This window comes from Cucurbita maxima, unplaced genomic scaffold (genome assembly GCF_002738345.1).
Source record: "Cucurbita maxima cultivar Rimu unplaced genomic scaffold, Cmax_1.0 Cma_Scf00016, whole genome shotgun sequence".
NCBI classification, from domain to species: domain Eukaryota; kingdom Viridiplantae; phylum Streptophyta; class Magnoliopsida; order Cucurbitales; family Cucurbitaceae; genus Cucurbita; species Cucurbita maxima.
The window spans coordinates 807,608-821,719 of NW_019272032.1; the positions used below are offsets into that span (position 1 = coordinate 807,608).

The 14,112-nt window shown below is 33.1% G+C and overlaps 3 protein-coding genes across 5 annotated transcripts; 1 reads left to right on the top strand and 2 right to left on the bottom strand.

Moving 5' to 3' along the window:
* Window positions 1–335: 335 nt before the first annotated feature.
* On the bottom strand, window positions 336–3,812 carry LOC111491508 (FK506-binding protein 5-like). 2 transcript variants are annotated; one of them, XM_023140449.1, is made up of 6 exons: window positions 3,627–3,812; window positions 2,754–3,336; window positions 2,243–2,668; window positions 1,904–2,143; window positions 759–1,798; window positions 336–668 (listed from the first exon to the last, which is right to left on the bottom strand). In XM_023140449.1, exons 1-6 carry the CDS (start codon window positions 3,738–3,740, stop codon window positions 576–578), a joined length of 2,496 nt encoding a protein of 831 aa, XP_022996217.1. In that variant the 5' UTR covers window positions 3,741–3,812; the 3' UTR covers window positions 336–575. The 2 variants fall into 2 exon arrangements, with proteins under 2 accessions (XP_022996217.1, XP_022996216.1); XM_023140448.1 differs by having other exon boundaries at window positions 1,904–2,668.
* A 664-nt stretch (window positions 3,813–4,476) lies between these two features.
* On the top strand, window positions 4,477–6,175 carry LOC111490938 (gluconokinase). The gene is made up of 4 exons (XM_023139599.1): window positions 4,477–4,582; window positions 4,655–4,697; window positions 4,962–5,041; window positions 5,602–6,175. The coding sequence occupies exons 1-4, from the start codon at window positions 4,555–4,557 to the stop codon at window positions 6,027–6,029; spliced, it is 579 nt and encodes a 192-aa protein (XP_022995367.1). The 5' UTR covers window positions 4,477–4,554; the 3' UTR covers window positions 6,030–6,175.
* A 1,099-nt stretch (window positions 6,176–7,274) lies between these two features.
* On the bottom strand, window positions 7,275–12,561 carry LOC111490937 (ADP-ribosylation factor-like). 2 transcript variants are annotated; one of them, XM_023139598.1, is made up of 7 exons: window positions 12,354–12,561; window positions 10,937–11,027; window positions 10,048–10,163; window positions 9,770–9,829; window positions 9,622–9,687; window positions 7,538–7,739; window positions 7,275–7,439 (listed from the first exon to the last, which is right to left on the bottom strand). In XM_023139598.1, the coding sequence occupies exons 1-6, from the start codon at window positions 12,408–12,410 to the stop codon at window positions 7,551–7,553; spliced, it is 579 nt and encodes a 192-aa protein (XP_022995366.1). In that variant the 5' UTR covers window positions 12,411–12,561; the 3' UTR covers window positions 7,275–7,439; window positions 7,538–7,550. The 2 variants fall into 2 exon arrangements, with proteins under 2 accessions (XP_022995366.1, XP_022995365.1); XM_023139597.1 differs by having other exon boundaries at window positions 7,324–7,739.
* Window positions 12,562–14,112: the final 1,551 nt, after the last annotated feature.

Consider the following 14,112-nt stretch of genomic DNA (forward strand, 5'->3'; position numbering starts at 1 on the left):
AAAAAAAAAAAAAAAAAAAAAAAAAAAAAAAAAAAAAAAAAAAAAAAAAAAAAAACTTTAAAAGAAATTATCATAGTAAAATTCAGACATAAAAATGAAAATTGAATGTTGGCATAATTCAAAATTAGTGAAATATTAATATTCATATAATCTAAATTTTAAAATTATTCATAATCTTTAAAATTAGGATAAAATACACTTTTGATCCAACCAAATAATTTTTTTTTATTAATTATCAAATCTAAAAAATAAAATTCCATAAAAAAAAAGTTTAATTACTAATTTCTGCATCAAAATTAAGAACAAAACTACACAGCTTCTTTCATCTCAACATATGCTAGAAAAAATAGAACACAATAATTTTAGATAGAAATGTATTATATTTCTCTCTCTAAAGGAAGCAAAAATTTGCTAGTTTTTGTTGTGTTGAGAAATCAAAAACTACACAGCATTATTGTAAAAGGATCATCAACGACAAGAATCAGACAAACTATTAAGGCAAACCACAGTTTGAACCCATGCATGCAGCACCACAAAATTCTCCCCTCCTCAACCAGTAGAAATAAAGAAGACTTCTATAATCTCTTCTCCACTTCATTCATGGCTACCATTCTGTTTTCTTCCAGTGGCTGTAAAGCAGTTCTCAGCTTCCCCCCACCACCAACAACCTGTTTATAATCATCACACATTGTATTAGTATTGTTATATATTAGGAGAGAAATCAAACCCAGATCTTATAAATGAAGAACAGTGCTTACTTTTGTGTTGTTGTTGTCGTTGTTGTCCATTTTCTTCTTGCTAAGTTGGAGTTGTTGCTTGAACATCTTTCGCAGCTGTCTTAAGCTTACATCATTTTTCTCCACATTTTGCCTCTGAATCAAGATTTCTTTGTCCTGTTCTTTATGATCTTCATCTTCTTCTTCAGTATCTGAGTTGTCGATTAGCAGCTGAATGGATTGGTCTTTAACTGGTGATTTGGTTTCTACTGTCGGCCTCGGAAATTGGTTTGCCAATGCCATTTGGTCAGCTTCGAAAGAGGAGGGTAATGATTGAACTCCATTGATCTTGATGTTTGAGGAACCGGGAATTATTTCTTCCTCACATCGGATGTCGTTTTGGATTTCGGGTTCTTCCACGGCGTCGACATTTCTGATGTCTTCAGGATCCAATACTTCGGGTTCTTCCAACTCTGAATCGTCATCTTTCACTAACACAACAGATTCTTCAACATTGCTCAAGATATCGACCAGTTCTTCTTCAGAAACAGTCTCCGGGAAGTCCATGGAGTTCACTGTATCATCTTTTTCAGCTTGAACTGAAACCGTCTCCATTACTTCCGGTTCTTCCAACTCCAAATCGTCATCTTTCACTTCTATAACAGATTCTTTAACATTGCTCAAGTCATCATCGACTTGGGTTTGTTCTTCCTCATGGGGCAGAGATAAATCAGTAGAATATTTTATGAGTTCATCATCATCTTCGATTTCCTCTTCCACATTTTCATGGGGAGGAGACAATTCTGCTGAAATGTTAGTGAGTTCGGCTTCTTCTTCAGCATCTTCTTCACTTCCGCATTCTGATTCACAAATAGACTCATTTTGTTCCACTTCCTTACTGGATTGTTCTACAATACTCGAGTTGTAAACTCCTGTCTGGTCCACAACTTCAGTGGGGAGAGAGAAATTGTCAGAGTCTTTGATTTCCTCAGCAAAAATCTCCCCAGCATCATCGTCATTAGAAGCTTCATTTGCTTCCTCAACTTCAGGGAGGCATTTCACATTCAGATTATTGTCGGGTGCTGTAATATAAATAATATACATAGATCGGTCAAGTATTGCCAATGAACAGATGGAGAAAAGCTATTAACATATTGAGAAAAGTTATTGATGGTTGTTTATCTTACCTTCTGTTTCAGAGCAATCATTCTGTGCAGTAGAAAGATTTTCTGCTTGACAATTCAACGAATCAAGATCAACTTCTGGTTCAACCTCTGAAACTTTTACTTCAGACTCCAGCTTATTCTTCACTTGGTTATCGATTTCCAACTCCAAATCATTATCCAATTTGCTTTTATCGGGTTTCTTGGACTCCTCCAAATCATCATCATCCAATTTGCTTTCATCGGTTTTATTTGACTCAGTTTCTTCTATGCTCGCATCCTCCTCCACAGACTCAACTTCTATGCTCGCATCCTCCTCCACAGACTCAACTTCTATGCTCGCATCCTCCTTCACCGACTCAACTTCTATGCTCGTATCCTCCTTCACAGACTCAACTTCTATGCTCGCATCCTCCTCCACAGACTCAACTTCTATGCTCGCATCCTCCTCCACAGACTCAACTTCTATGCTCGCATCCTCCTCCACAGACTCAACTTCTATGCTCGCATCCTCCTTCACCGACTCAACTTCTATGCTCGTATCCTCCTTCACCGACTCAACTTCTATGCTCGTATCCTCCTTCACAGACTCAACTTCTATGATCGTATCCTCCTTCACAGACTCAACTTCTATGCTAATATCCTCCTTCACAGACTCAACTTCTATGTTCGTATCCTCCTTCACAGACTCAACTTCTATGTTCGTATCCTCCTTCACAGACTCAACTTCTATGTTCGTATCCTCCTTCACAGACTCAACTTCTATGCTCGTATACTCCTTCACAGATCCTGCACCAATTGCTATCAATCATCAAATTTCTCAATTATACAAATGTATATGCGTTGAAGAACAAGGTATTTATAAAATTCAAACCTATACTGTCAGGCATTTCATCGAAAGACATATGGACACTACTAATTGGCTCCCTTTTCTCGTCACCTCCTAAACTCAAGCTCTCCATGCTCTTCTCCAACAATCTAGCAGACCTTCTTGTACTATACACTCGTCGCTCCGTAGCTCCATTATTCCGAGTCTCAGTTCTTCTACGTGTCGAAGCAGCCGCTACTCTCTTACGGCTTTCAACTATAGAAGGCGTTTTTTCAATATCATTCTTTTCTTGATCTAAATTGCTGTCCTCTTTCTCAACGACATCGACCGTCATCTGAAAATCTACCTTTTTGCAAGCTGAAGAAGCCGCCGCCATTCTTCTCCGGCCACTCGCTAAAGACGGAGTAGTTAAAACCACGTTTAGATCTCTGTTTTCCGATTCCTCTGTACATCTCGCTGCAGCTGCACGGCGTGTTCGAGTAGTAACTGACTCATCTTTGACGGTCTTTCTTCTGGTCGTGGTTCTCTGTGCAGTTCGAAGAATTTCCGAGTTAACAAACTCTTGTTTCATCGGTGATTCTGGTACTCCAGATCCTTCGCCGTTCAAAAACTCCTCGATTCCTTCAACCTAAAACCAAGGGAGAATAAAGAAATGTCCATATTAATTTGCGAAATCACAAGAAAAATTCCTAGTTCTTTCAAGAAATCAGATCGCTGTAGAATTAAACACTTCAGATTGTAGATCCTTCGATAACCATATCCAAATCAAACGATTAAACTACGGAGCCAATAATAAACTCAGGAAGAAGATTCAAATTCGCTAGAAAACAACTGCTTCATAACCACAGATCCTTCAATAAACAATCTAAATCGAAGGATTAACTACAGAAACAGTTAATAGGAAAAAAGATAACCAACCAATGGAAGAACGGAAAGGGCGTCGGCCATGGCAACATTAGTGGTATTGGCCGGAATCTTATTCCTCTTGCAGAGTGCTTGGAGATCTCTCCTTGACAAGCTGCGGAAGTCCATAGCGATCGGAATCGAAAATCAGAAGAAATTTCTACCCAGCCACACGGAAATGAGGCGATTCACTATCATTGAGAAGCGGAGGCCCCTTAAATACGACGATCGACGAATTAACTAGCCGTTTAGGAAACCCTATTTTGTAAAGAAATGCGACCGTTAAGAGCGTAAATTTTGAATTTTGAAAGGGAGAAACCGTGCCCATGCTCCATCGACTTCAATTTACTTCTATTTCGGGATTCTTGGTTTTTTTTCTTTTTCTTTTTTCCGACTGATAATATTTCAAAATTAAATTCATGATTCAAAAACTTGGAAATTAATTAATTAATTAATTAATTAATTAATTATATAATATGTAAATATATTTCGTTAAAATATATTAACAAAACTGATAAAAAAATACTTAAATTGTAAAACTAAATTACTATATTTGTATTTTAAATTATTAATTAAATAAACTTTAGAAGGCATATTGTAATCGGAAATATCATAAAATTTTAAATAGTTTGTCAAATTTAAATATTATTTATTTCGTATTCACTACTATTACTATTACTAATATTATTATTATTATTATTATTATTATTATTATTATTATTATTATTATTATTAAAAATTAAGTATTTGTTAATTTAAAATATTGAGATAATATTTTTTTAATAATTTTATTTCGAAATTATCCATCCACATCAACATATTACTCATCATTGGGGGCTTTTGGGTAATTTAAGTCATTAGCAGCCGAAGCAGTTTCTTGTTCTTCATTCTTTTCCTTTTCTTTCCCTTTTCCAAATTTTCATCGATCTCGACTTTCCGGCAAATGGACTCGCATGATCCGAAGTCGAACGGTATTCCATTCGATTCTATGCTTCAATTTCATTTCTTCATTCAATTCTGATTTCGTTTTATCTGATTTCAAGCTATGGCGATCGTACTCATGGGCGTCTGTGGTTCTGGAAAATCGTAAGTTCTTCTCTTCGATTCTTCGATTCTTCGTCTTCTTTTAGCGTATCGACTCGTAATGATTCATCGATCGACTGATTCAAGAGCTTTAGATGATGAAATTTAGGGTAGCAGTTGAGAAAATGGTTAATCTGAGATGAATTTGTGTTACTGAAGTCGATATTTGAAGATCTCGAATCTGCATTTTTGTGTGATTTTTGTTGAATGGAATTTGTTTTCCTTCTTTCGATGATTCGAAGAGTTTGTGTGTGGTGGTGCGTGCAGTACAATTGGTGCGATGCTGGCCGAGGCCATGGGCTTGACTTTTCTTGATGCTGATGATTTTCATCCAAGTTCTAACAAGGGTATGCCACGACCTCCTTATTCTCTGTTCTTGATCTTCAAAAGTCTCATAATTTCCCCATTTTTTTTTAATTTTATTAGATATAAATTTGATTTTCGTATTTAATGGAAACTTAAAATTAATAAGTATAAAACTCCTCTATTAAATGAAAATGAGAAGATTAAACTAACACAAAATTTAAATTTCAAATACTAAATTTGTAATTTTAATTCTAATTTTATTCCTTGAATTAGGTTCGCTTCGATCTAATCTTGAATTCAAATCTTGTGTTCTAACATATATATAACATTCATGTAGGAGGATAAACTTACATTTTATAAAAACTCAACATAACTCAATTGGTTAATGCATATATTTTTGATCTGAATGTTAGAAATTTTTTCATCATTTACTATTGTATCGAATCTTATGATTGAAACTTTTTAAATAATATGACTAAATCGAATAAAGAAATACGCACACATCAAGAACTAAAAACAATGTATCTAGTGTAAAAATTATTTTGACTGGACGTGTATTTTACCTGAAGTATTACTTTCAAAAATCATTTCAAACTTGCAGAAAAAATGTCGAAAGGAATCCCTCTTTCAGACGAAGATCGGATACCGTGGCTCGAGAAGATTCGAGGTACGTTGAGAGAGAAGATGGGTAGTAAAAACAGTGTAGTTCTTGGTTGTTCAGCTCTGCAAAAACAGTACAGAGAGATTCTGAGATCAGCTGATCCAAATTATGAAGGAATTGGAATCAGCTGTGTGGTGAAGTTCGTTCTGTTGGATGCTCCAGCTGAGGTGATTGCTTTGAGGTTAGAGAAAAGAGCCAAAGAAGGTAACCATTTCATGCCTTCAACTCTTTTGAACTCCCAGCTTGATTTGCTGCAGATTGATGTTTCTGAAGGCATTTTACAAGTTGATGCTACTCTTAGTCCTCAGGCAATTGTGAGTAGTATTATCAAGTTGGTTCGTGGACTATTCACAATAGATTTGAGTTGATTTTCGAATCGTTCTAATTACACAAATCATCACTTTGAGATGAGAAAAAATGTTTATAAAAAATTTTAGATTGACATTGTGATGTATAGAATGATTCAATATTCCTCCAACTCGGGGAAGTTATAGATAATTGACTTCAGTCTTACAGTTTTTAGAGACTTAAAAAACTATAGTTTAAGAGATTAAATTGTTACTTAGAGTTTAACGAAAACTAATTCCATTTTCCTGCCATATCGGTTTCTACATACAAGACTCTCAATAGACATCTTGCTTGATCGTTCATCTTTCTTTCTTTTTAGTTATATCGGATCTAGTAGCGACATACCCTCAACAGATTAATTCTCATATTTGAATTCATCTATTTTGTATTAAAAATGTATATTTGATTACTAAAACCACTACTTTATACATAAATTCATGTTTTAACTTATTAAGAATAAGAAATGTATAAATATTGTAATTATTCCTGGACATGTGTATTTTTTAGTGGTTTTTTTTTTTTTTTTTTTTTTAAGATTCCGAAATTATTACAAAAACCAAACCATTTAAAATAAATAAATATGAGATAAATAGTTAACCTTCGAATTTATTTTTGCATAAAATATATAAATTAGTTTGAAATTCAAACTACTCTGCCATGAAAATTAAATTAATTAATGGCATAATTTGAATAAATAAAAAAATATCTACTATCATTTTCTCAGACAAATAGCTCTCTCTTCTTAGCAATGCAATAACCTTTTTGAAGTAACATCAATGGGCAATAACCTTTTTTATATCTATCCATGGACAATAACCTTACTGAGGCAATTTATAACACATCGACAACCAACTTTAGTCTAACGATATTTATAGGTTCGACGCTACAATCATCCTTTTTATAGTAACATCAATGGGCGATAACCATTTTTTTTTATATCCATCCATGAGCAATAACCTTATGAGACAATTTATAACACATCGACAACCGACTTTAAGTGAATGACATTTATAGGTTCATCGACAATACTATTATCATATGAACAGTGCGTTATACACTTCGAATAGAATTTTAAAAAAAGGGTCTAAACAAATATGTCGTATCGAGTAATTCAAAATGATATGTTGATATAATTATCAACATATTTGTGTCAAAAGAGGGAATTATGTGCAAAAAGCTTCTATAGAAGATATATTAATTAGCACCAAACCTGCATTTTTCGATATAATATATAATATAATATATATATATATATATATATATATATATATATATATATATATATATATATATATATTACATTCTAGTTAAACGTTCAAAGGTCAAGGCCAAGGGGTAGGCACCTGATAATTTCAAGTTTGATAATGGAAACAATTCTGATTACAATTTGAAATCTGCGAAGTGTAGGAGTCAGCTTTCAACCAGCCAACCTGAACTTACAAAATACAAACAACTCTAAAAAGGTTTAATGGATTTTTGAAAGGCTGGAAATGGCAAAAAGAAAGATTGAGGGATAATTGAATGAAACCTTTTATATCTCTTTAAAATGATGTCCCTACTGAAGAATATCCAGCAGCTCTCATCTCCTTGAGAGTTCCAGCTAACCAGTCTAAACCTTCGTAAAGTCCATCTCCTCTGATTGCACACGTTCCTTGTATGTGCCATCTTCTCTGTTTGAGATCAAATAGACCTAGTCCCTGACATACTTCCATCGGCGTCATGGCTCCTTTCTGGATCAACGAAATCGTTCAAAATTTCATAAGAACGATCCAAGAAAATATCGATGATGCAAAGGTCGAAGCCAAGGGCTAGACAACCGTTCTAATATAGAAAAATCATTATTGTATGAGTAACCGAACTTGATTGAAAGAAGAAAAGTACGGACAAGATAAATAAAATCGTGTTGCAAGAAGAGCGGGAAAAAAAACCAACAACAATCTCCAATGGTGAAGAGTTAGAAACGAAGGGAACTTTTTGGTTATAAACGCCCAAGAGGTAGGGATTTAAATGGGTCTGAGGCCAATTGAGGGTAAAAAAATAAAGTACCTACTCCAACATCAAATGACAAGTCCAGTTATGAGCCAAATTCACACTAAAAATCTCTGAAGCTTAATTTCAAATGAAAAACCACACACTGATGTCTCCATGGTAAGTAATCCAGTTCCAAATCCTCAAGAGCACATATACAAAAAACACACCATCGATTTCCTTTATATTCTTCTTTATATTATGGGTACATTTATCATTATATCAGTAAGAATTTGTCCTTATTGGCAAATAATCTTTCTTCCACATAAGAAATACAATCTTTTTTCTTCCCAAAATTCAACTAAAAGAAGTGTACACTCGGTCCTATATGATATTTTTTAAGTAATTCTTTTACCTGGTCAAAAGGATTGTCCCTTCTGACTCACAATAATGTTTGTTGGGTACGTAGCAAAGCAATTGATCCGGTGCTAATATTTCAAAATAATGTAAAATGTTTGGTAATTCCTAAAAATCACCGGATCTTCAACTTTACCTTCAAATTTCACTGCTTTATTTCCAATCAATTGGCTTTCTCCTTTGATGTCTACAGCTAACCAAGTTAGTTTCACAAGAACAACTGACGAGAAAATGCCACTCTTCGGTCTAGAACTGGACAGAAACTCAATTTTAATATCAAACCGAAGAAATTAACAGGTGTTATGAACCATATAAGGCTTGGACATGATACTGTTAGGGGGTATGTGTGACCTAATATAATGAGGCAAGAGACCATTTTGATTCATAAGCTATCTGATCTTTATAAAAGTTAACAGTTGATAATGGCCCAATATCAACTTCAACCTTATTTATTCACCATACTTTTCATGTACTAGGCTGGTGTCTTATGGCTTCAAGAAATGGCTATAACTAAGCCTGGACTCCATACTTCCCCTACTCTAGCTGTCTATATTCATGTTGCAACCCCTACCATTCACTACGTAATATGTTTTAAAAATGGGAAGGCACAAGGGATCAAACACAGACTGGAGGGACTAGAAAGAAATCTCTAGACCAAATAATTCACCCTTCGTCACCATCAAGGTAAGGTAGCTTTCTATACCAATTCTTCATGCACTTCAAGAAGGAAAACATTTTTGTCCCTTTCTTTTACCAAAGTCTAACGACCTGATTTTTTAGATAACTACTGAAAATCCACGTGGAAACAAAATCTTAAAAGTGTTCTTTATTCAAAAACAAAACCAATTGTCCAAATGAATATCAAATACTCAGTATTCAATATTCTTATTTATTATGCACGTCAATTAAAGGACTTTTTTTATCTAAAAAAAATTGTTGAAGGTCATTTTCACAACTTGTCTTGTTAGAAACTTTCCCTTTTATTTTTATGTGACATGGTAAGCGTATTTCAAAGAGAGTAATACTAATGTTACGACTAGCTCAGACCTTCATCACATATGCACTAGGTACTTCGTTTTAGTGTGTGTGTGTGTGTGTGTGTGTGACGAGGAGCAGGCTGAAGCGTTGATCTTTTGTCTTCCCAATCCCAAATATATAATTAAATTATGGACATAAAACATTAATTGTTTCCATAGTATGTACCAGAAGAAGATGAGATCTACATACCATATCCTGCTTATTTGCAAAGACCAATATGACACTATTCAGCATAAATGGATCGTTAATGATGGCCTGAAAGAAAAATCACATATCAGCCAATAAAGAGTTGCTCACACTGCCATACTTAAAGGCACGATGAAGCTTGGGCTATAACCTGAAATTCTGTTTTTGCCTTTCCAATTCTCTCTCGGTCCATGGAGTCTACCACATAAATCTGCATGAATAAAGCTGTAAGTACATGGACTTGTTTCTGTCAGATGAATATTAGGTGAGACTGTAAGATAATCTTACAATAATTTATAAGACAGACAATGATGATAGGCTCTTTGAACAAGAAAGGAAGTCATAGCATAAACAATAACTCTATAATGATATTTTATAGTCTAAAATCAAACTGACTCATTGACATCCAATACTAATAATAATCATTACCAGTCCATCTGTATTATTAAAGTAGTGCCTCCACAATGGCCTCAGTTTCTCTTGTCCTCCAACATCCCAAACAGTGAACACAACATTTTTATACTGGACTTTCTCCACATTGAAACCTACTTGAGGAAAATGAAAAATCAATTTACTACCACATTGACAGAAAAAATCCACCAGGTTGTGATTGTAAGCACCAAACATCTATGAATGCCATAAAAAACATTAACAGTAATAATGACACAAAGAATTGAAATAGTTATTAGCACGACACCAGAAAGACCAAAAAAACCCATACAAGAAACTAGATGAACCATGCTACCATCTGAGAGATACAAGGTCTTATGGGTATTCCTTTGGACATATTAAGTTCGGTTGATAATTCTACAGGAGGTACAAGTATCTATTAGCGAGGATGCAATTATGGCTTCTTTTGTTCTCTCTTCAGCCCCTCACACTCCCTTCCCCCCTCCCTCTCTCCTTTCTCAATCGTTCCTACTCTCTACACAAAAAGAACTTTTGAGATTTACTTAATAAGGATACCACTTTCATTAACAAAAATGAATGAACAACATCAGAAACCATTGTAAAGAAACACAGACCCAGCCTCCGAAAACAGGAAAACTCCCACAAACTTGATAAAACCCTATTGTGAGGTTTATGGAAGAAACGAAATACCAGACTTTTGTAAGATAAATGAAGTTCATGAAAGAAAGCCTAGATCTCTTATAAGTCTCTTTCCTTGTCATCTGGCATTGTCCTTGATTTAGGGAAGAAACGTACTAGCTAGCACAAAAGCTATGATTCCACAAAATGGAGATATAAAAACTCAATCAAAAAGTTTTGTGGTAAAATCCCTATTTGAGTTTTTTTCGTTTAATTGTGAAGAACCTACCAATTGTAGGAACCGTCGATAAAACTTCCCCAATGTGCAGCTTGTACAATATAGTTGTCTTGCCAGCTGCATCCAAGCCAAGCATGACAACCTAAACCGCTCAAGAAAAAGGAATAAAATGCATGATAATTTGTAAATAAGCAGATAAAAAAATAATAGAGTACCTAAAAGGCAATATAGAAATGTAATCCACGAGTTCGCCCTAGCCATATAAAGTGAATAGAGTAAAAGCCCAAAACTGTTTAGACAACTATTATTTCAGCTTTTTCTCAGAAGTATCCTATTAAAAAGGCAATTATAGGTAAATGCAGTCAAATCTGATACGCTTAGAAAGAATTACCAAATTGATTACAATATTGCAGAGGATTGGGCTGAAGCATTCAAATTAGCTAAATATCATCGTAATCTTTGAGTTTCTTTAGATAAAGATTTTCCAAACTATTCTTCTGTATAATCAATAGTAACAATGTGTGGATTTTGGTATCTCTCTTTGGATTGTTGTTAATATTGTCAGAATGTTGTGGGTTCAGAAGATATAGAGTAGGCGAAAAGCTATCAGATGTATTGTACAACAATATCAACGAAAAATTGTTTTGCTTTCAAAAAAGTAGAACAAAAATAACTAAAGATCAAATTATAATTCTTAAAAAATCAAAGACCTGTGAACCGTGATTTTCGAACACATGTTACCCTTCTATAAAATAAATCATAAAAACTACTATGCAACAACTTTTTCCAGAATAAATAAACTGCTACACCTCTTACTTAGGTCGAATGGCAATGTTAAACTTTATGCCTAGAAATCAATCATGATTGTCGAGAGCAACAAATTAACATCTACAACTACTAAATTGGGTCACAAATGAACCATTTCCCCATAGTATAACGTTTGAGCAATCAATCATGAATCCATGAGACTAAGTTCTTGAACAAGTAAAATTGTAAGAATTTCCGACTCAGAGACCAACATCGATGAGTTTTCAGAAGTCTCACTGTCCCAAAGTTCGATTACAACCTCCATCTCAAATTAGACATCAAACATAACCAATATATGATTGCACTCGCTATAACAACAAGAGAAACCCCTATAACCAGAAGAAAATTTAAATTACTCAGAACTAGTATTAGCCAGATGAAACCAAATCATTTCACCCAAACCTCATGCAGTTCCCAATCCCACTAGCATTCAGCTCTATTACAATAGTACCGCTAAACATAAAGTAAACCAATCGAAAGGATTATGTAAACATCGGCCAACAATCCTAAGCCATCCGTGAGACAAATTGAACACCAGAATATGACAGAAGAAATCAACAACTTGCAGTAATAAACAGGATCAAATTAACCACGTAAAGATGCCAAATCCAATTCTAACAAATACTTCAGAAAAACAAAAAATTAGAGAACAGTATAATACCCGCATCTCACTGTTGCCGAAAAACGTGTCGAAGAGTTTCCGAAACGCTTGACCCATCTTGGCCCGATTTCTGGCTTCAACTCCCGATCTCTGTGGCTAAGTCTGAAAATGCTTTGCAGTTTTCTTGGTTTCCTTTCAGAGAGAAAAAAAAAATGGTGAAAATCGAAGGAAAATCAAGAGAATGTTCTGTGAAGAAGCCTTCAAAGAAGAGTAGCGTCAGAATTTTATTTTTTTATTTTTTATTTTTTGAACAAAATATGATTAATATTTTAAACTAAATTTCATGCAATCAAATCAAGTGCTAATTAATGAAATATATATATTATTTTTTGTATTAATTTAAAGTAACATATTCAAATTATAATTTTCCACTTGCAAAAAATTACGTAATATATTTTTATAGATTATTTAATTGAACCATGTTATAGTTTTTTAATAAAATGTCACGTCTATATAAAATATAATATTAATGATATTATCTTATAAAGGCTATTATAATTATATAATAATACTCCATACTCATCCTAATAAAATTAAATTTCTTTAAAATTTTATTTATTTTTTTTTTTTTTTAAGAAATTGATATTTTTCAACTTTATTATTGTTTATATTTTTAATTTATTTGTAATTTTATTTTGAATACACCTAATTAATTGATTTTGGATTAACAAATTATATAATTTATTGTTTAGTTTATTTTAATATATATTTAGATCATTTTACAAATAACACTTAATTACGTTAATTATAGTATTATTTACTAAAATTATTATTGTTGGGCTAATTATATAATTAATAAAATATTACGTTAATTATATAATTTATTGGTCGTACTTGTTAGATGAAAGTGTCTCACATTGGTTAATTTAGAGAATGATCATGGTTTTATAATCTAAGAATACACTCCCCATTAGTATGAGGCCTTTTAGGAAGCTCAAAGTAAAGTCATTAGAGCTTATGCTCACCATTGTGGAGAGTCGTGTTCGTGGCAAATCCTTGACAAGCCTTCGAGGCAGTAAAAAATGACTAAGACTCTGACAAGCCTTCGAGGCAGTAAAAAATGACTAAGACTCTAAAAGAGTCGAGCCTCAATTATTACCTTTGCTCCCTGTTGTTTTATCTTTGTCATCGGTACCCAAATTTGTACCGTAAAAATCCGTTCCATAACAATTTTATTTTTAAATTTTATAAAATTTCATTCCCTTATCCTTTTGGTCTCCCTTTGTCGAGACTCAGAGACAATGGTCAAAGAGAGTCCTAAAGTTGGCACGTGTGAAATCAAGTAGCTGGAAAAAAATGTAATAAAAATAATTGAATTTAATATTTATTTTTAAAAAAAATTATATTTTCTACGTAATTTCATAGATTTTAATATTATTATTTAGTATCTCAACCATTAAATTCAAATAAATTTCGAAGACGGACGTGAACCATGTTATTAACCAAAATCTATACTTTCAATTTCCCAAATATAATATTAATTATCTAATAAACTTTTCCATCTTAATTTTCTCTTTTTTTCTGATTTTATTTTATTTTATTTTTTCCATTCCTTTTTTCTACTTTATTTATTTCTCCTCATTTCCTCTGCAAAACCCTAATTTTCTACATCTCGAAAAAATTTCTGTGATTGTTCTGTATTTTTTGGAATTTTTTTCTTGTATTTCTGAGATTTTTTTTTACTGTTTTTTTTTTTTTTTTTTTTTTTTTTTTTTTTTTTTTTTTTTTTTTTTTTTTTTTTTTTTTTTTTTTTTTTTTT